Source organism: Salvelinus sp. IW2-2015, linkage group LG18 (assembly GCF_002910315.2).
Source record: "Salvelinus sp. IW2-2015 linkage group LG18, ASM291031v2, whole genome shotgun sequence".
Lineage (NCBI taxonomy): Eukaryota > Metazoa > Chordata > Actinopteri > Salmoniformes > Salmonidae > Salvelinus > Salvelinus sp. IW2-2015.
The window spans coordinates 58605678-58628029 of record NC_036858.1 but is presented as its reverse complement, the minus strand read 5'-3'; the positions used below and the strand labels follow the sequence as shown (position 1 = coordinate 58628029).

Sequence of the window (22352 nt, the reverse complement as noted above, 5' to 3'; positions counted from 1 at the left end):
ATTTTGCGCTCAGAAGGGATAACTTGAAATAACATGATGTAGGTTAATTAAATAATCTAAATAAAATGATTTATTTGCCTAGTTGTTATAAGTATTTAGGCATATCATGTGAATTTGGCCTAATGTGAAATCATTGTCAAAAGCGCAAAATATTTTATCACATATAGGTCTATAATTTATTGGTTGATAATGTAGAAATATCAAAACATTCTTTCAACAACTCCAAACCAATTGCCTGTCAATGAACCACTGACTCACTGCCGTTTTCTATTATCAAGACACCTGCTGGTAACTGCTTAGGACAGGCCTTGAGGTCTCCATAATATCTGTCGACTAGGTGTGACTCTTATGACTGAAGAGGCTTCGTGCATAGCTTTTATTTTTTGCACATAAGAGTAGGAGTAAAATGTCTCTATTCTCAGCACTTATGACCAATTTTTTTACTCTGAGATGCTTTGTGGATACGGGCCCTGGCCTCTATTAAATCTCAAAGATTCAATCAATACTTGCCTTTGAATTGAACTTCCCTGCATTTCGGAATTTTGAAATTGACCAACCGCTTGAAAATATGAAGGACAAGCCTATTCCTCTTCTAGGATACCCTAGTTTTTCTTATCAGAAAATATGGGGAATGAATGAATAATTAAAGGATTGATAGACACCTTTGTATAATCATCTGATAATGTTATCGTCAATTATCAAGTCATGATCAACTCCAGCATTAAAATAATTACACACAGACGAGAGCAGTACTACACCTCTGTGTACAATCTGTAACATGAGGTCCACCCATGTTGCTTCTTTTTCTCTGTGATCTGACACACAAGGAAGTAAAAGGGGAGGGCTCCCACATGAAAAAAATACATCAGTTTACTATAGAATACTACCCTACTTACTATAGAATTCACATAGTTGAGGTGTGGCTTGAGAGACTTCAGAGGGATCCAGGAAGAAACTAACTCGGGTTAGCCAGAGGCAGATGCAGAACGGAACAGAAGCGGCTGAGGAAGTTCGTCTCAGAGAGAGTAAGAGAGCTGAGGAAACTACTGTAGAGAGAGACATGGCAGACACAGAAAACGAGTCAAAATCCAAACCAGACCAGAAACTCTGCTGCACTGTGTGTTCCAGTGCTCTCAATAAGGATAAGCCCGCTACCTGTGGCCACTCAGTCTGTGCCTCTTGCTTGGGGAAGAAAGGTAAAGGCTGTCCTCAGTGTCTACAGAGCTCTGGCAAGCCTGAAACTGCACCTGTGGAACAGAATGGAACGTTGAATGGAATGGTGGCCGAGTCTCCACCGGTGATCAAAACCAAAGAAAAATATGAAAAGGACATAGAAGCCCAGGATTCAAAGACCGCAGAGGAAACAATGATACAGGAAAACCTGAAGGAAGCAGAGGACCCTAAAAAAACAGAGGAAGAGAAAAGGAAAGAGAAAGAGAGTGACCCTCCACAGCCTGCAGAAGAAGTGAACGACGATGGGGTGAACAAGAAATCAAAGGAAGAGAAATCAAAAGAAGGGAACGCAAAGGAAGAAGAGAAGGCAAACGAAGAAGAGGTCAAGGAAGAGGTGAAAGTAGAGCTGTTGGGACTCGATGATGTTGTGTGTGACTCATGTATGGAGACGAGCCCGTGCATGGCCCTAAAGTCGTGCCACACCTGCCTTGTGTCCTACTGCGAGGCCCACCTCAGGCCCCACCTGGAGAACCCCAAGTTCCAGAACCACCGTCTGGTGGAGCCGCTGAGGGACATCGAGAGACGGACCTGTGAAATTCACAAATGGCCCCTGGAGCTGTTCTGCTGTTCTGATGCTGTGTGTGTCTGTCAGGACTGTGTGACAGAAGACCACAGGGGACATAACACTGTTCCTGTGTTAGAGGCGCGCAGAACCATAGAGGTATTGCACTTTCTCTTCTGCATGCATACTTTCACCCTCTCTCTTATTCTCAGTTTAGAGTGGAATAAAAAATCACTTCTCTCTAAACAGGATGTTTTGTTCACAAACTCATCCAAAGCCTTACAACAGGTGTGGAAGTCTAAAACATCCAGGAACATTTCACCAGCATGAGCACGTGTAGTAATACATTGGCTATTGTCCTGGTAGCCTGCACTGAGCTTGTATTAGTATCCTTAATGATAATATGGCAAACTTCATAATTTGTCCATGGTATATAAAGAAGATGTCCTTCATCAGTCCACATTATCTTACCCAAGTCTTATGCCATAATGAATTTGGCTTGCATCAAAGGCAGCTGCTCTTATTTAAAGTAATAATGAACTTGTATCAACTAGAGCCTTCACACATTTGACAAAAGCTAGGCTATATATAGTAGTGTCTGACTGGTTGTAGGTCTTAACAGTGGGGGTTATGTTAGCATTTCTGTCAGCCAGGTCAGGGAGAAGGATGGAGTCCAACTATGTCATTTTGGTCTCAGTCTATAGTCACTGTAAGGACACACTGCCTTTTTAATAAAGTTGACTTTTCATATTGACTGCAATGAAGACAGGATTACTTTTAATTCAATTACAGGGATATTCCCCTATAAAGGTTGTCCTATATCACTGTGTGATTATTGTCTAAGTTTCACAGTACAGTAGTACATTCTGGAAACTCTGGACTAACATATACAGTTTAGGACTCAAACAAAAACAACACGCAACAACACAAGCTAACACAAGGAGASAGCAAATCAAGAAAACAGAATGGAAAATCTGACCGAAATAATATATTGACTGACATTCTTCGTGCATTCTGTCACAGAGAGAGCTTCAACCCCTGCTGGTACAACACAGCAAATTATCCAGTGTTAAATCAACACTGAGAGTGTTAAATGTAACACTGTTCCAATGTCTATACGGGTCTACACCTTTCAGTGTTAAATTAACACATTGCTTAGTGTAAAGCCTTAATTGTATATTTCCCAGGTTGTCTTGCCTTTCGAGTGGATTGTAAAGTTACCACCCATGGCTGTATTGATTAATGACAGAGACATGGTTGTTGCATTCATACATTTTTGTGTCCTATAGCCTTCACCAAGTCAGATCCAAAGCAAATATATATTATCATTAAAATGTATATATTTAAGTCAATAGGATACATATTTCATATTGCCTTATTTTGAGGGCCTAGTTTTACCCTAATACTGCGGCCTGAAACTCCTGGTTTACATGCCACATCAGACAATTTCACCACAAAGGCTGGATTCAAATAGGAATTTGCAAGCTAGCATAATGTGACTTGCAGGCCTGATGTGGCCTGTAAACCATGTGTTTCGGGCCATTATATTACACTCTCAGACAAAAAGGTTTAGATTTGTTCCTAAAGGGGTACAAACACTTCAAATCAAATCAAAGTGTATTTGTCACTTGCGCCGAATACAACAGGTGTAGACCCTACAGTGAAATGCTTACTTACAGGCTCTAACCAATAGTGCAAAAAAGGTATTAGGTGAACAATAGGTAGGTAAAGAAATAAAACAACAGTAAAAAGACAGACTATATACAGTAGCGAGGCTTTAAAAGTAGCGAAGCTACATACAGACACTGGTTAGTCAGGCTGATTGAGGTAGTATGCACATGTAGATATGGTTAAAGTGACTATGCATATATGATGAACAGCGGGTGGTGGGTGGCGGGACACAATGCAGATAGCCCGGTTAGCCAATGTGCGGGAGCACTGGTTGGTCGTCACTGTAGTGGTACCCTGTAAGGTCATCCTTTGTACCTTTTAGTTATAAGTGCATAATTGTACCCCAGTTTATACCTCAGGCCACATCAGGCATGGAAGTAGGGTTGCAAAATTCCAGTATTTTCTGCTTCCTTTTCCAGCAAACMTCCAACCAGGATTTCTGGAAAACCTGGGAATTTTGCAACCCTACCTGCAAGTGGGTGCGTTACTCAAAAATTCAACTCAAAACACTAACTCTATCCGTTTGAGTAAAAATACAAAATCACTTTAATTAACTGTACTCAGATAATGCATAGTAGGTGCAATGGATTTCCTCAAAWGTTCTGAGTAATGACAGCACGTTGGGCTTTACAGTGTAGCTCACACCTGTTATTTGCACAGTGAGTTGTTGCAAAACTTGGAATAATGCCATTCCTTAAGTAAACATAGGAATGTATGAAAATCTAAAAAGTCAATATTTGACAATAGTCACGCAACAACTCAATTACTAGCTGAATCCTTGGTAATTTACATGCAATGTAGCTGCAATAAGCTCATATTCTGAACTAAACTCAAAGTATGACTGAGGAGGGAAAGCTCCTCTTCGTCAACAGCTCATTCCTCATGTTCTTCTTGTGTCATCCTGAGCAAATACCTCTTTTGAGGAATTACATAACTCAATGGAATAAGGGTGAGATTGAACAGGAGGCAGAGTCTTCTGTCTGTGCTGACCCATAACATTCTACAACAGATTGTGCCATTGATATAGATGTATCTGATTAACTTTGTTGAGTTACTGTTTAATGCTGGCTCAGGGAACATCAAAACAAGATATTTCAGTAACATTTGAGACATGATTTTGGACTCAGTTTCCCTTCAAGGGTTCTTCTAACTGTTGTCTCGCAACATAACAAGACACAACAGATGAATAGCTGTAAGTAATGTTTTGTGACGTGAGATATGCGTCTCTGTGCCAAATTATGAGACAATGTAGGACAATAGAATTCCTTTCAGGAGAAGGTGTCGACATTCTGGACTGAACGATGGTCCTGTCTTTGACATAATTCTAATCCACACATCATCTACAAATGGTTTAAACCCAAAGAGGTCGAGTGGCTTTGCTGTTCCTGTCTTTAGAACAAGATKTGGGTCTTTTCAGAGCAATGAGAGCATGTTCAGACCTGAACAGGAATCTACTGAGGGGAAGGGAGAGGGAAAGACACAAGTGCAGATGTTGAGTAACCTGGTCCCAGATCTGTTTGTGCTGTTTTGCTAACTCCATCCTTGACAAGGACCATAGGTAGTTGGCAAGACAGCACAATCAGATCTGGCACCATGCTAGAATGTGGAAATGCAATATTGAAAGTCACACACTGGGCTGCCTGGGAGGTTTTCAAAGTGTTGCCTTTCAATAGGGTGCTCATAATGATCACACATCTCATCCACAGCCAAGGTTGGGGAGTAACGGATTAACGGATTACAAAAAAACGAACTGTAAAAATGTGGGTTTCGACAAGGGTTCTTCTAAGATCCTCAAAGTTCTTTGAAGAACCTTAGGGTTTTTGACACTGTAAATGGCCCACAAAAGGTTTTTCCAAGAACCCCATAGGAGTTGGGGGTTCATCGAGGAACCTCCTTAGTTGGTGGGGGTTCTTGCCGGAACGTAACTGCCCAACTGAAACATTTCGATTTGAAAGGACAGCAGATGCAGGCATATAACTGAGGCACTTAAGTTAACTCAGCCACTTTAAATCTTCTCAATTTAAGGTAAGGTTTGTCCCTTGTATGATCTAAATTGATAATATTTATGATGATACCATTTATATTTTCATATTTGTGCCAATCTTTCTAAAACAGAAAATGGACACAATTCAATGGATATCAATCAACAAAGAGGTTAGAATATGTAGGCTATAAGAATATGTTGAAGACTAGCTGTATTGCGTGCAGATGAACTGCACACTTTTGTGCCTGTGTCTGCAGGTATACTTATGAGGAGACATACAAAGGTATGTCAATTGTTATTGGTATGTTATGCAGATCACATTTACCATCCTCCTCCCTTACCTCTTCAATTTATACCCCATAGGCCTCTACATTATGGACATGGTATGTGTATGAAAACCATTATCAAAATAGTTTTTTAAATTCACATTCACCACAAAAACCACAATGTGCAAGTTTTGTTAATCGTCTGTATAATTACTATTTTTTTGGATTCACAGTCTTCACCCTCCCTACACCTCTGATGAATATAACAGGAAACCTGTTTCATCACCATGCACTGCAAAATCATTTTGGCTATGGATATGGAGAACATCAACACATTAACATCAACACGCCAGAGGATATAACCATTTGACTTGGGGCTCTGCTGGGAGTTTACCTCATATTTKGATTTTTTTATTCTGCTTTGCCACTAAAATCACAATAAACATTGAGAACTAAAATATTGGGTAAGGGAGGAGGATAACATACCAATACCAATTGACATACCTTTGTATGCCTCCTTGTCTGTATACCTGCAGACACAGACACAAAAGTGAGCAGTTCAGTCATCTGCACCRAATACAGCTAGCCTTCAACACTCTAAAAATGTACACTCTAAAAAGTGTACATTAGCAGCAAAAATATTGCACTCAAATTAGATACTTTTGAAAAATAGACGATTACTTCTAGGATTACTTTCACTGTTTTCTGAATCAAATGTATTTATAAAGCCCTTTTTACATTAGCAGATGTCACAAAGTGCTATACAGAAACCCAGCCTAAAACCCCAAACAGCAAGCAATGCAGATGTAGAAGCAGGCTAGGAAAAACTCGAAAGGCAGGAACCTAGGAAGAAACCTAGAGAGGAACCAGGCTCTGAGGGGTGGCCAGTCTTCTTCTGGCTGTGCTGGGTGGAGATTATAAGAGTACACGCCATTTAAGGCCAGGTTGTTCTTCAAGATGTTCAAACGTTCATAGACYACCAGCAGGGACAAATAATAATCACAGTGGTTGTACAGGGTGCAACATGTCAGTACCTCAGGAATAAATGTCAGTTGGCTTTTCATGGCCGAGCATTCAGAGGTCGAYACAGCAGGTGCGGAACAGAGAGAGAGAGTCGAAAACAGCATGTCCGGGACAAGCTAGATCTCTTCCATCACATGAGGGGGCGCAAAACTGGACAGGAAAATSACGTCTGTAACTCAACCCACTCAAGTGACACAACCCTCCTAGGGACGACATGGAAGAGCACTAGTAAGCCAGTGACTCAGCCCCTGTAATAGGGTCAGAGGCAGAGAATCCCAGTGGAGAAAGGGAAGCCGGCCAGGCAGAGACAGCAAGGGCAGTTCGTCACTCCAATTCCTTGCCGTTCACCTTTGCACCCCTGGGCCAGACTACACTCAATCATAGGACCTACTGAAGAGATTAGTCTTCAGTAATGACTTAAAGGTTGAAACCGAGTCTATGTCTCTCACATGGATAGGCAGATCATTCCACAAAAATGGAGCTCTATAGGAGAAAGCCCTGCCTCCAGCTGTTTGCTTTGAAATTCTAGGGACAATAAGGAGGCCTGCATCTTGTGACKGTAGCGTACGTGTAGGTATGTACGGCAGGACTAAGTCAGAGGAGCAAGCCCATGTAATGCTTTGTAGGTTAGCAGTAAAACCTTGAAATCAGCCCTAGCCTTAACCGGAGAGAGGCTAGCACTGGAGTAATATGATAAKATTTTGGGGTTCTAGTCAGGATTCTAGCAGCCGTGTTTAGTACTAATGGAAGTTTATTTAGTGCTTTATCTGTGTAGCCGGAGAGTAGAGCATTGCAGTAGTCTAATCTAGAAGTGACAAAGCATGGATTAGCTTTTCTGCATAATTTTTTGACAAAAAGTTTCTGATTTATGCATTTATTACGAAGATGGAAAAAAACTGTCCTTGAAATACTTGTGGTATGTTCATCAAAAGAGAGATCAGGGTCCAGAGTAACACCGAGGTCCTTCACAGTTTTATTTAAGACGACTGTACAACCATCAAGATTAATTGTCAGATCCAATTGCAGATATCTTTGTTTCTTGGGGACCTAGAACTATCATATCTGTTTTGTCCAAGTTTAAAAGTAAAACATTTGCCGCCATCCACTTCCTCATGTCTGAAACACAGGCTTCCAGGGTAGGCAATTTTGGGGCTTCACCATGTTTCATTGAAATGTACAACTGTGTGTCGTCCACATAGCAGTGAAAGTTGACATTGTCTTTCTGAATGACATCACCAAGAGGCAGAAAATATAGTGAAAACAATAGTTGTCCAAAAACGGAACCTTGAGAAACGCCGAAACGTACAATTGATTTGTCAGAGGACAAACGATCCACAGAGACTAACTTATATCTTTTCAACAGATACGATCTAAATCAGGCAAGAACTTGTSCGTGTAGACCAGCGTTTCTTAAAGTATGGGTCGCAACGTAAATGTAMAATTATTTAATTAATGCTCAATTTGGTCGCTGCGGGAGTGGGAGAGATAGAGGGTGATGCGCGTGTGCTTCGTGGTTTACCAGATCTTTTTTCTGCACGCTGCAGTGCTGTTGTTCAGCAGCAGACGATGCGCCACTGGCTTGTCATTCTCACTCGCCATCACCCACCGCGGTCATGAAATGGACTCATGCTAGCCACAAGTTCTGACTGAGCTCAATCGTCATGAAACGCAAATACAGTGATGACTTTCTGTCTCTTTCATACACACTTTGAGAAATAACGAGGAGCACCCACAATGTGTATTGTGTGGGGAAGTACTTAGTACTGAGTCTCTCAAAATTAACAAATGAATAAAACGGCATGTCCTGACCAAACATCCACAACATAACGTTAAAGCCAGGGAGTTATTTCAGAACAGGGCAGAATGCTTCAGGAAACAGTGCTTCGAAAGTGGAAAAGTAAGTGAACTAACAAAGCATTGTTGTCACTTTATAACAGGTGACGATGAGCAGAAATAAGGGAGTACTATCTCTCGTAGTAGATGTGAGATTCTCTTTCAAACAATCCCCTGGCCTTGTAAAGTTACACAGCTAATAGCTAACGTTAGCCGAAGCAAGCTAGCTAGCTACTGATGCAACCCTAGGAAACAGTACAGATGAAGGTGAAAAATTATCAGGCCTACTGTACATTTTACTGTATAAATTATTGTTGAAAACAAGTCTAGGTTGGAACTGTTTCTGTTAAAATACAAGTAATAATTCTTATTCTGAACTGGAATAAACTGATTGAAGCAAGATGCTTTTTGAGGCAAACACTCACAGTTCTGGGTTGCTCATCTACTGCAGGAAGTGGTCTCCTGCCTGACTGAGAAAGCAGTAAATGTTCTGATCCAGTTTGGCACCACATACTGTATGCGAGTCAGGGTTATCAAGTACAGAAACAGTGTCAATGCTGAACATGACCTTATTATTGCATTGTCAAAAACTGAGCCCAGAATAGACCTGCTTGTTGAAAACTTCAACCAGCCATACACCTCTCATTAGGACTGTGTGTATGTGTGTGTTTTCTGGTCTACATCTGTGTGATGTGATCAATCAGTTTATTCCAGTTCAGAATAAAAAATATGTGTTYTATTTTAACAGCAACAGTTCCAACCTAGACTTTCTATCAACAATAATTTCTACAGTAATATGTACAGTAGGCCTGATAATTTATCTGTACTGTTACTTAGGATTGTAGGATCAAAAAGCCTGTGTGTGTGTTCTGTTATACATCTGTGTGATGTGATCAATCTGTTTATTCCAGTTCAGAATGAAATAATTTCTTGTATTTTAACAGCAACAGTACCAACCTAGACAGGCATGTAAGAGTGTTTTTAATAAAACAATTATTTATGGGCATTTCATTGTTATTTGTTTTTGTCTATATTGCATTTAGGCATAAGGGCAATGACATGTACTGATATTTACGTARAGTTGCATATTTTCCTAAGCTTGGGTCCCAGGAAAACACAGAATTTCTCATTTGGGTCCCAGGCTGAAAAAGCTTAAGAACCCATGGTGTAGACCAATTAGGGTTTCTAATCTCTCCAAAAGAATGTGGTGATCGATGGTGTCAAAGCAGCACTAAGGTCTAAGAGCACGAGGACAGATGCAGAGCCTTGGTCTGATGCCATTACAATGTAATTTCCCACCTTCACGAGTGCAGTCTCAGTGCTATGATGTGGTCTAAAACCAGACTGAAGCATTTCGTATACATTATTTGCCTTCAGGAAGACAGGGAGTTGGTGCGCAACAGCTTTTTTTTTAAATTGAGAGGAATGGGAGATGGGAGAGGTACACATCCGGTGGATAGAGAGCCATTTATTATGTTCAGTGATGCAAGTTTAAGTTTGTTCCACCYTAGCAAGTCTGACCACAAGTCAGAGACCACTATGATGACACACCAAATGCGTTTGATGGATGGCGGAAAAAGTAATACAAATAATAAAAGAAGAGCAGGAATAGGCTTTTGTAGGCTACAGTCCAAGCTATGTCTTCTAATAATGTGACTGCTGTTGGCATCCCACAATTATCCAAAAGCTTGGAGGTAAGGACGACAGCAGTGGTGTAGCCTGCAGGCGATACGGATATAACTTATTATTGATATCGACATAACGCACTGATGTGAATCACATTGCTGCTCTCTCATGTAGCTATTTGCGATTTACGTAGTGTGGTTGTTGTGGATGTCTGTTCACAAACGTATATGTGTATTTTAATCCAATAATGGTTAAATTGAAGAAGCTTAAGCTGCCTATCAATCATTGTTTTTGCGACCAGTGAAAATATATGCTTTTGCAACAGCTGCATAGTGTGGATGACAGCCTATGGAAATAAACGTTTGATGGAGTTCCCTTCTAAATTCCTCCGTGGTGTTGTGCTTCATACTCTCAAAAACAAGTTTAATTTAAGAAGATCACGAGTGGGGCTTTTATTGCTCAATATAATTTGTGAAAAAGGTTGAGCTGCCTATCAATCATTGTTTATGTGGCCAGTGAAAAATGTGCTCTTGCAACAGCTGCATAGTGCGGATCCCAGCCTATGGAATAAAAGTTTGAGGGAGTTCCCATCTAAACTCCTCCGTGGTATTGTGCTTCATACTGTAAAAAAAAATAGTTTCATTTAAGAAAACAATTTTGGCTAATCTATATTTCCAAGTCGTATTCTTGAAGATCAAGGGTTTTTTATTGTAAATATATAGCCCAATCATATTATTATATAGTAGAAAGCAATTGGTTAGAAGAAGCATACATAACTAACCCATAAAGTAAAATGCAACATCCATTAATGGCCAATTATGTAAACTCTAACATTGATTTGTCCTGCAATAGATGTCTCTCAATTGGTATTATGTATTTTTGTGTTCTTTTAATGCCTCTTAAGGGGAAAGTAATCTAAAAGTAACTGAAAGTAATCACATTACGTAACTGAGTTTGGGTAATCCAAAAGTTATGTTACTGATTACAATTTTGGACAGGTAACTAGCAACTGTGACGGATTACATCTACAAAGTAACCTACCCAACCCTGCCTACAGCACAGCAGCACAGGTTTCTAMAAGGATGAGAAGTGAGTCTCATGAAAATGTGCATTGACACAAATACACTCACCTGAAATGTGCATTTAGCCCATAAGTGGTCTGATAATGGCAATAATAATTGCCTCTGTAAGTTGTCTAGAAATCTCACAATACTTCTCATGGCTGTAAGCAATTGTAGATACATGTTTGTAAATGTCTGGAAGCTTCATTTCTTTAAAAAATAACAGAAATCAGATCATAATCTGATAGTAGAGAAACAGAGAGGAAAACACATTGTTCATGTGACGCAGCAGCATAGTAAATGTTTCGATAAATTGGTCAAATATTATCAATTGAACTGAATTATTAAGATTGGTGAAAGAGAGCGACCTGTTCTATGTGTTTTCCTGATCTGTGACCCACTGACACCATCCCGGTTATAAGACAGCCTCACAGAAGTTACACACCCAGGCACGGTGGAGGTGCAGTAACTGAAGGATGGTCTGGAGCAGGCCCTGGTGGTAGACCCAAGGTTAAGGCTGGGTCAGAACTCAGTGGTGGTACGTCCGGAAAGTCAAGCGGCGGTCTGACCAGGACTGGAGCTGGGTCAGGTGGTGCATGCTGGGCAGGGGTATCCTGGACATCCCGATGGGACCCAGAGCTGTGGCTGGGTCTGGTGGGGCTTTGCTGTCAGTAGCTGGTGACAGTGGTGTGGCCGGTCATCGTAGGTTGCAGCAGGCAGGTCAGGTGCTGCTGGATGGCCCCTAGATCAGGGACAGGCTGTGTTTRTGGTTGCGGCAGCGGCTGGAGTGCAATATCTCTCGTCGGCTGCAGTATTGGCTGGAGCACCAAGAACGAAAGGACTGGCTGTAGTCCCGGGGGCCYATGATCCAGCCTAGGCGACTGGACTGTCTGTAGTCCTGGGGGTCGCTGGACTGGCCTTGGTGCTGCCAACAGGGGCTATGGCAGAGGAGCTGGTACTGGTGCTGGCTGAGCTTGCTCCTGTACGGGTAACCACTGGACTACAAGCTGGCAGGAGAACTGCAGGGTCACCTCTAGAGCTGGGAGGGGTGGAAGAGCATGCTGCTCTGCAATGCAGAACCTGGGTGGCTGCAAGTCTCTCTGCGGGCTTCACCAGCTCCCCCAACATTGAGGCCGCCCACTTGTGTCTCAGGGACGGGGAAAAGTCCAACAATTCAGGGTGGTAGTGTAGCAGGAACTCCTGCAAGAGTACGGCAGGCGGAAAATGCATCATGGCTTCCCGCCTCCACGGTTTGGAGAAGAAGCACCCTAAACTCCTGCAACAGCCGATCGACGTCTGAGTCCTGCAATCTGGAGTGGGGCCATATAAATGAGAGGGGCCATATAGTCCTGTCGTCAGGTGTGGGGCTCCCACAGGCGCCAGGTTGGGGGCATAATCCAAATGGTGGTAGTCCACTGCATACCCCAGAGCCTTACTCCATTGGACCGCAGATGGGCTGTGTGGCAAGTATCCTGTGMGGTCTCTGTGGGCCACCATAGTTTAGTGGTGTCAGAAAAGTCACAAATCCAGCTCGAACGACCATGAAAGAGAGAGACCCGGCTTGACGTGTTTTGTTGGTCAGGGAATCTTTATTCACACATGAAAGGATGCATGGGGATGTAGAATGGTGGTGGTTCTGTAATGGACAGAAACATAGGTAATGAATAGACTGTACACAATACAATAACTACTAGCACAAATAGAGCAACAAGGCTATTAACATTTTTTCATTAAACTTTTTATAATTTTGTAAAAACTGCCTCCAATGCAGTCTTTTTAATTTCATTTTAAAATCATCACWTTATGTCTAATAAATCACTATATTTAAAAAAAWATATATATTATTTCCCTGAGCCGTCTTGAGCCACTGAAATGCTCAGTCCGACTSTGTGGGTGTGGAGATACAAATGTTTATATATTTACATACAGCCCTGATTGCCTGTTAGAATCATCTAGAGCRCAGCCCCTTATCCCTTAAAAAAAKAACAACAAAGGCACATGGTATTCAACCTGTCAGTTGTGGCTGGACRCTGAAAGCAACAAACTTCCACAGGTGTGTAGGTTACTTTTGTTTTGTCATCAAAACAGAAGGCATACATCACACATCTTAATTTGGTATATCATTATTGTACTGTTTTCAATAGGTCACTAGAAGATGCAGTAGGTCACCAGAAGATGCAAGACCAGAACAGCCTGTTTGCTTGTTGGATGATCCTGGCCTATACCCTGTCTGCAGTTTATTCATTGCAGAATTCCAAGATTATCTACAGGGCAGACTATAGGCCTCTGCGTCTCAGAGGTCAAACACAGTAAGTAATATTAAGCTGTGTTAGGCCTCCGAGTCTGAGGCCCATGGTATAATCTTCAGTATCATCACAAAGTATATTTCATCATTTTTTACATTTATTTTTCTTCTAATGAGTAAACACTCTTGAATGAAACATTTTGGAATGTTTTCTGATGTTGAATGTAAATAAAGAAAACAGATTAAATTAAAAGCTGTTTCTCTTGTCACTTATTTACATAACATAATAAACAGATCGTATAATGGCGAGTGGCAGGTGCAACTTGAAAGGATTGTGAAGTGCTGATAAGAGTCACATAACAATTGGACATATTTGCAGTGTGATAACACTGCTGTGGCTATGTGTGCAGTCACTGAATTTTCCTCTCTTTGTCTTCCTCTCCCTTTTCCTGCKAGAGGGAACTACGAGATAAACAAACAGAGATGGTGAAGACAGTGGCGGCAGCAGAGAATGCCATCAACCAACTCCAACTCAACACGGTTTCCTTTGAGGTACAGTATGCTGCAGTGTCCTTGTTACCTGTTTAAAGGATGATGTCATGGGCTAAGACTATGACGACCCCTGACAATCCTGCTGATAGATGTGTCTGTTGACTGTTGTCTTGTCAACAAAGTGCTATGTAGCATTGCTTCATCAACGTGTTTGCAGATTCCAGGTAACCCACACAGTCAGTGACACAAAAACAGAGGCATGTCACAATTTCTCACAGGCTGTCTTCACAGGCAGTAAACACTACTGAAACATCTGATTTATAAGTCCCCAGTTATAGGATCTACCCACCCCAACAAGTTTACCCATGTGTAGTAAATGGAATCTACTGGTTTGTGTGGCCCACATCAAGGCCAGCAAGCTAGGTACACTGGACCCACTCCAATTTGCGTACCACTCCAACAGATTCACGGACYATGCCATTTCCATTGCTATTCACACGACCATAACACATCTGGACAAGAGGAATACATATGTGAGAATGCTGTTCATTGACTACAGTTCAGAATTCAACACTGTTCCCTCCAACCTCGACACCAAGCGCAGAGCTCTGAGTCTGGACACCACCCTCTGCAACCGGTTCCTGGACTTCCTGACYGGCAGACCACAGGCAGTAAGGATTAGAAAGAACACCTCCTCCACACTGACTCTTAACACAGGGGCCCCCTCAGTCCTCTGCTGTACTCTCTGTTCACCCASGACTGCATGGCTTTGCACGACACCAACTCCATCATCAAGTTTGCTGACGACACCATGGTTGTAGGCCCGATAACCAACAATGACGAGTCAGACTACTGTATAGGGAGGAGGTAAGTGAACTGGCATTGTGGTGTCATGACATCAACCCCTCCCTCAACATCAGCAAAACAAAGGAGTTGATTGTTGACTTCAGGAAGCAGGGGAGGGATCCACATCAATGGGACTGCAGTAGAGAGAGTCACAGTTCCTCTGTGTCCACATCACTGAGGACTTGTCATGGACCAACAACACCACCACTCTTGTCAAGAGGGTGAAACAGCGTCTCTACTTCCTAAGGTGGCATAAGAAATTCGGTAAGCCGCCCTGTGTCCTCTCCAAATAGTACCGCTGCACCATCGAGAGCGTCCTGATCGGTTGCATCACGGCCTGGTATSGGAATTGCTCTGTCCATGACCGCAAGGCCCTCCAGTGGGGGGTGAAGATTGCCCAGTACATCACTGGGACTGTGCTCCCACCCATCCAGGACATCTACTCAAAACAGTCCCTGAGGACTGTTCTCTCCCTTACTGTCGGGCAGACGGTATCGGAGCATCAGGTCTGATACCAACATGCTCAGAGACAGTTTCTATCCACAAGCCATCAGACTCCTGAACACTTGAACTGCACTGACCACCTTCTCTGATTCTCCACACCTTAGCAGACATGCAACCCACTTATGTACACAACCACACACACACACACACACACACACACACACACACACACCTGTCTCTTATACACATCTAGATGTGTATAAGAGACAGCACACACACACACACACACACACACACACACACACACACACACACACACACACACACACACACACACACACACACACACACATACATTCATTCTACACACGCATCACAACTGCTGCTACCAGACTCTCATTATACTGCTCAGTTTATACACAGCTCGTCATTCCCCCCTTACCCAATACAAGTGTGAATATTGGACTATAAATTGTGCCTTTCTGTATTATAGTTATGCTAAAATATTTATTCTATTCTACTGAGCCATTGACTTTATGTTCGTATTCTTATCTTTTATTATTTTGCATTGTTGTTGCATTGGTCAGAAGGAACCTGCAAGTAAGCCTTTCATTGGACGATGTATACCATACGTATCTAGTACATATGACTAATAGAACTTGAAACTRAAGTCATGCAGTGAAGCATTCCTTGTCCTCAGGGATTGATTGTGTAAGCAGACAGTACATACGTACCTGAAGCATAGAAAAAGAATGACAAGAAAGGACAAAGCCAATTGAATCCATAGCCGTGGGAAGTAGTTTGGGGGTGGGGGTGCTGCTAGAATTTTTGTTTTGCCCGCGCTCAAGATGTCTATACTGGTCCGCTAATACAGGACTATTAAAGGCCCAGTGCACCACTTTTATGAAACATTTGAACTAATTGTATTTGAGTGTTTACCAGCATTTGGAACTTGAGTCTGATAATTATCTTTAAGAAACAGTTAATCTGATATACTTGTGGAATATAAAAATACTTGCTTGATATATGTTTTCCAGTTTCTTGAAATACTTTGCAAATGCAACTGGATCTGGCTCTCATGAGGACTGCCACAGGAAAGGAAGACCCAGAATTACCTCTGCTGCAGAGGATACGTTCATTAGAGTTAACTGCACCTCATATTGCAGCCCAAATAAATGCTTCACAGAGTTCAAGTAACAGACACATCTCAACATCATCTGTTCAGAGAAGARTGCGTCAATCAGGCCTTCATGGTCGAATTGCTGCAAAGAAACCACTACTAAAGGACAGCAATAAGAAGAAGAGACTTGCTTTGACCAAGACACACGAGCAATGGACATTAGACCGGTTCCCACCGTGAAGCATGAAGGAGGAGGTGTGATGGTGTGGGGGTGCTTTGCCGGTGACACTGTTGATACGTCATCCCATCTGGTTTGTGCTTAGTGGGACTATCYTTTATTTTTTAACATGACAATGACCCAACACACCTCCAGACTGTGTAAGGGCAATTTGACCAAGAAAGAGAGTGATGGAGTGCAGCATTAGATGACCTGGCCTCCACAATCACCCGACCTCAACCCAACTCAGATGGTTTGGGATGAGTTGGACCGCAGAGTGAAGGAAAACCAGCCAACAAGTGCTCAGCATATGTGGGAACTCCTTCAAGACTGTTGGGAAAGCATTCCAGGTGAAGCTGGTTGAGAGAATGTGAAGATTATGTAAAGCTGTCATTAAGGCAAAGGGTGGCTACTTTGAAGAATCTAAAGTCTAAAATATATTTTGATTRGTTTAACACTTTTTTGGTTACTACTTGATTCCATATGTGTTATTTCATAGTTTTGATGTCTTCACTAATATTCTACAACATAGAAATTAATAAAAATAAAGAAAAACCCTTGAACTAGTAGGTGTGTCCAAACTTTTGATTGGTACTGTATATATATATATATATATATATTTTTTTTTTCTTCGATTTTTCAGGGGGTACTGCAGCACCCTCAGTACCTCTACTTCCCGTGGCTATGATTGAATCTATTATCTCTATCTATCTAACACTAATCAGCCATCACCTTATCCCCTATGTCCATATACCTGATAATACATACGCAATTGTGAAACTGACCCAAAAACACCTTTGGCATCTCCCCATCTAGAATTCAGTGACGGAGGTCCGTGAGGTGATTGACAGCCAGTTTATGGAGCTGCAGGCTGCGGTGGAGCGGGCCAAGAGAGAGGTAACCCTATATATTGATTAAGTGATATGCCTATATGTTGTATGCAATGTGCATATATGTAGGCTGATCTATTCTTTTTACCTGCTTTTTAAAAATATATAGTATGACATCATATTTTATGTATGTTTTTTCATATGAACCAAGATTTTCAAATAAACCTAAACCTGAACCTAAACTTAAAGGTGACAGAGATCCTGGAGGGAGAGGAGAAGCAGGCTCTCAGACAGACCGAGGGGATCAAGGTACACCTGGAGCAGAAGTGCACTGAGCTGAAGAAGACACAAGAGCATTTGAAAAAGCTCTCGAAGAACAAGAACGACGTGGACTTCCTACAAGTAAGGTGGTTCTCACATGGCCTGGTGATTTATGATGGTTTATGATGGAGACTGACATGGAGGTGGTGCCAAGGGGGTCGGTAGTGTTATTCACTCATTCATGGTTCTCATGGTGGTTAGCTTTGAAGTAGTGGCTGCACATACAATTACTTGCAGGGGCCAAGAGCTCTTTGGGGGTTAATCATGAACACTGAGAAGGTTGTGGTGATGGAGTGATGGAGTACTGTGACTCAGCAGTGTTATTCATTAACCTTAACTCAAGCCACAGCGCTGCTATCATACGTATTCACTTTAATCATGAAACATGACTCAGGTGTACTTCCTACAGGTAAGGTGGTTTTCTCTGGTCTGGTGGATTCTGAGATTGTTGTGTTGACAATGCCAAATGACTCAGTAGTCATTCACAAACTAGAACTGTCGTATGTGCTGCGTAAGCGCTGCTATCTTACGTATTAGCTTTATCATGAAGCATGACTAAGGTAGAACTAACCTAAAGTTGTACCCAAGCCATGCTTCATCATTCTTTTTTCAAGGCTGCCATTAACGTTAAGTAAATAAGTAAGCTTTGGACAACCCAGAATGGCCCATAGGGGCAGGCGCCTATCTCCTGTTTCTGTAGTGCAAGGCAGCTTGATGTACAAGTACATCCCATGGACAGGGCGACATTAATGACAGTTCATCATTAATTGCCAACGAGGTACAAAATAGTGTCCAATTTGTAAGTCGCTCTGGATAAGAGCGTCTGCTAAATGACTTAAATGTAATGTAATGTAGTGAACGAAGCTGTGTTGTGTGTTTTACAGGAGTACTCTAAGTGGAAGAAGGACAGCCCTGACATTACCCTACCTGGGGTCTACATCGGCCTCATGGACCGGCTCAACTCCTTCAGCAGAGTGATTGTTACCTCCACACAGGAGCTGTGTGAGAAGCTGCTGTCCAATTACATAGAGACACTCAAAGAGACCTGCAAAAATGGTGAGTGCAGTCACCGTTTGGCGAGCAAAGGAAAAAACTGCCATAGCGGCTGGCGGCAAGCCTCAGCAAGTCCCGATCTATGRTTGTTTGCTGGGAAGGGTCAGCATCACAGGAGGCTGCTGAGGGGAGAACGGCTCATAATAATGTCCAGAACTGAGCGAATGGAATGGCATCAAAAACCTGGAACCATGTGTTTGATGTATTTGCTACTATTCCACTGATTCTGTGSCAGTCATTACTACGAGCACGTTCTCCCTAATTAAGGTGCCACAAACCTCCTGTGGTCAACACACCARGGCATCACCTTGGTCATACAGAAAGGAGTAAGTAAACAGGAAGTGACAGTGTTGCAAGAGGAAGAATAACACTTCAGCTTTGTGCTCCAGATAGCCAGGGAGATCATATGTGTTCATACTTCTCTGCAGACCTGAGGAATCGTTCAGACAGTGTGTCATACAGTAGGTGTAGTGCTCTGGTAACAACAGGTAGACTGAAGTCTCAGAAAGATAAAAACAGTTGAGAGTCACCACATTTGAGACATCATAAGGACAAAACATTTTGCCTGAAGGAGATTTGTATTACAGCAATGTGTTCTTTCATGCACAATGTCATATTTGTCCTTGCAGAAAAAATTGCTACATTCAAATGGAAAATTCATGCCTGGGAGTTAAAAAGTGAAGTTGGCCATGTGATTATTTACACTTTATTTTTCTCTCTCTCTACTCTTCAGACAAGATGGGGATAAAAACCACAGTCCATGAAATAATCGCAGGCAAACAGAACATGACTGTGCCAGACCCAAAGACGCGGGATGACTTCCTAAAGTGTAAGTCTCTTCTATTACATTCAGGTCCTTACAGAAGCAAAACAATGCTTCAAATCACTTGAACGCTCATGTATTATTGCAGTATTGTTGTTTTGGATGTGTAAAGTTAGCCTTGCCTAAGTTGTTGATCCTGTTTTGCTATTCTCTCTCATTACTGTTATGTTGTTGTTATTCTCTCTCATGCTGTGCAGATGCCGCGCTTGTGAGTTTTGACGCAGACACGGCCCATAAGTTCCTGCGTCTGACTGAGGAGAACAGGAAGGTGACCAACACCACACCCTGGCAACACCCGTACCCCGATGTCCCTGAGCGCTTTGAGAACTGGCGCCAGGTACTGGCCACAGAGAGCTTCTATGTCGGTCGACACTACTTCGAGGTGGACGTGAGCGGTGAGGGCACGCATGTCGGACTCACCTACAAGAGCATCGATCGCAAGGGCCCAAAGAACAACAGCTGCATTACCGGCAATGACTTCTCATGGTGTCTACAATGGAATGGCCGCAGCTTCTCTGCCTGGCACAGTGATGTGGAGACGCCTCTGAAAGTGGAGAAGTTCACACGTATTGGGGTCTATGTGGAATTCAGCTGTGGCCTACTGGCCTTCTATGGGGTGGATGATGCCGTCGGCATGACCCTCATTCACAAATACAAGGCTGACTTTCTGGAGCCCCTCTACCCAGCCTTCTGGCTGTCGAAGAAGGAGAACGTGATAGAGCTTGTTGGACCTGGGGAGTCGCTGACACTGAAAAGCCCCTCTCCTCCTAACTCACCCCCAAACACCGATGTTGCACCCCCCAGCCGTTTCACAGTATCTTCTGTTGTTGATCAATGATCAATTTGTCAGTGGTAAATTTCCCCTGTCAATCCTAAAAAGTTTCAGAATGCAAGAAGAAATGGAAAAGGAAACGCATCAGCCGGCCCCATACTTGTACTTKTACTTATGTAAATATTTCTGTTTTTATTTTTAATACATTTGCAAATATTTCCAAAACCTGTTTTTCGCTTTGTCATTATGGGGTATTGTGTGTAGATTGTTGAGGGGAATTTTCTATTTAATCCATTTCAGAATAAGGCTGTAATGTTACAAAATGTGGAAAAAGTTAAGGGGTCTGAATACCTTCCGAATGCACTGTATATCCCAATAAGGTGACAAGAAACCTCACTAGATTTATAAATTATTTTCTAAATACAAGTAGAATATTTGTTATATATAGAGTACCAGTCAAAAGTTTGMTTTTTCTTTATTTTTACTATTTTCTACATTGCAGAAAAGTGTTAAACAAATCGAAATATATTTTAGATTTTAGATTCTTCAAAGCAGCCACCCTTTGCCTTGATGACAGCTTTGCACACTCTTGGCATTCTCTCAACCATCTTCATGAGGTAATCACCTGGAATGCATTTAAATTAACATGTGTGCCTTTTTTTAAATTAATTTGTGGAATTGCTTTCCTTCTTAATGCGTTTGAGCCAAGTCAGTTGTGTTGTGACAAGGTAGAGGTGGTATACAGAAGATAGCCCTATTTGCTAAAAGACCAAGTCCATATTATGGCAAGAACAGCTCAAATAAGCAAAGAGAAACGACAGTCCATCAATWCTTTAAGACATGAAGGTCAGTCAATATGGAACATTTCAAGAACTTTGAGTGTTTCTTCACGTGCAATCGCAAAAACCATCAAGCACTATGATGAAACTGGCTCTCATGAGGACTGCCACAGGAAAGGAAGACCCAGAGTTACCTCTGCTGCAGAGGTTACGTTCATTAAAGTTACCAGCCTCAGAAATTGCAGCCGAAATAAATGCTTCACAGAGTTAAAAATAACAGACACATCTCAACATCAACTGTTCAGAGGAGACTGRGTGAATCAGGCATTCATGGTTGAATTGCTGCAAAGAAACAACTACTAAAGGACAGCAATAAGAAGAGACTTGCTTGGGCCAAAAAACATGAGCAATGGACTTTAAACCAGTGGAAATCTGTCTTTTGGTCTGATGAGTAATTTATTTTTATTTTTAGTTCCAACCGCTGTGTCTTTGTGAGATGCAGAGTAGGTGAACGGATGATCTCAGCATGTGTGGTTCCCACCGTGAAGCGAGGCGGAGGAGGTGTGATGGTGTGTGGGTGCTTTGCTCGTGACACTGTCAGTGATTCATTTAGAATTCAAGGCACACTAACAACAAAGTGCTCAGCATATGTGGGAACTCCTTGAAGACTGTTGTAAAAGCATTCCAGGTGAAGCTGGTTGAGAGAATGCCAAGAGCATGCAAAGTTGTCAAAGGCAAGGGGTTGAAGAATCTAAAATATTAAATATATTTTTATTTGTTTAAAACGTCTTTGGTTACTACATGATTCCAGATGTGTTATTTAGTTTTGATGTCCTCAATATTATAATACAATGTAGAAAATACAAAATCATCACATCCCCAGTGGGTCAGAGGTTTACATACATTCAATTAGTATTTGGTAGCATTGCCTTTAAATTGTTTAACTTGAGTCAAACGTTTCAGGTAGCCTTCCACAAGCTTCCCACAATAAGTTGGGTGAATTTTGGCCAATTCCACCTGACAGAGCTGGTGTAACTGAGTCAGGTTTGTAGACCTCCTTGCTCGCACACGCTTTTTCAGTTCTGCCCACAAATTTTCTATAAGATTGAGGTCAGGGCTTTGTGATGGCCGCTCCAATACCTTGACTTTGTTGTCCTTAAGCCATTTTGCCACAACTTTGGAAGTATGCTTGGGGTCATTGTCCATTTGGA

At 42.0% G+C, this 22352-nt stretch overlaps 1 protein-coding gene across 3 annotated transcripts; it reads left to right on the top strand.

The window, feature by feature from the left end:
* The first annotated feature begins 917 nt into the window (after positions 1–917).
* On the top strand, positions 918–22352 carry LOC111977598 (tripartite motif-containing protein 16-like protein). 3 transcript variants are annotated; one of them, XM_024007100.2, is made up of 7 exons: positions 918–1894; positions 13901–13996; positions 17380–17460; positions 17643–17795; positions 18599–18770; positions 19501–19596; positions 19788–22352. In XM_024007100.2, exons 1-7 carry the CDS (start codon positions 980–982, stop codon positions 20426–20428), a joined length of 2154 nt encoding a protein of 717 aa, XP_023862868.1. In that variant the 5' UTR covers positions 918–979; the 3' UTR covers positions 20429–22352. The 3 variants fall into 3 exon arrangements, with proteins under 3 accessions (XP_023862868.1, XP_023862869.1, XP_023862870.1); XM_024007101.2 differs by lacking the exon at positions 918–1894 and adding an exon at positions 5075–5431; XM_024007102.2 differs by lacking the exon at positions 918–1894 and adding an exon at positions 13356–13508.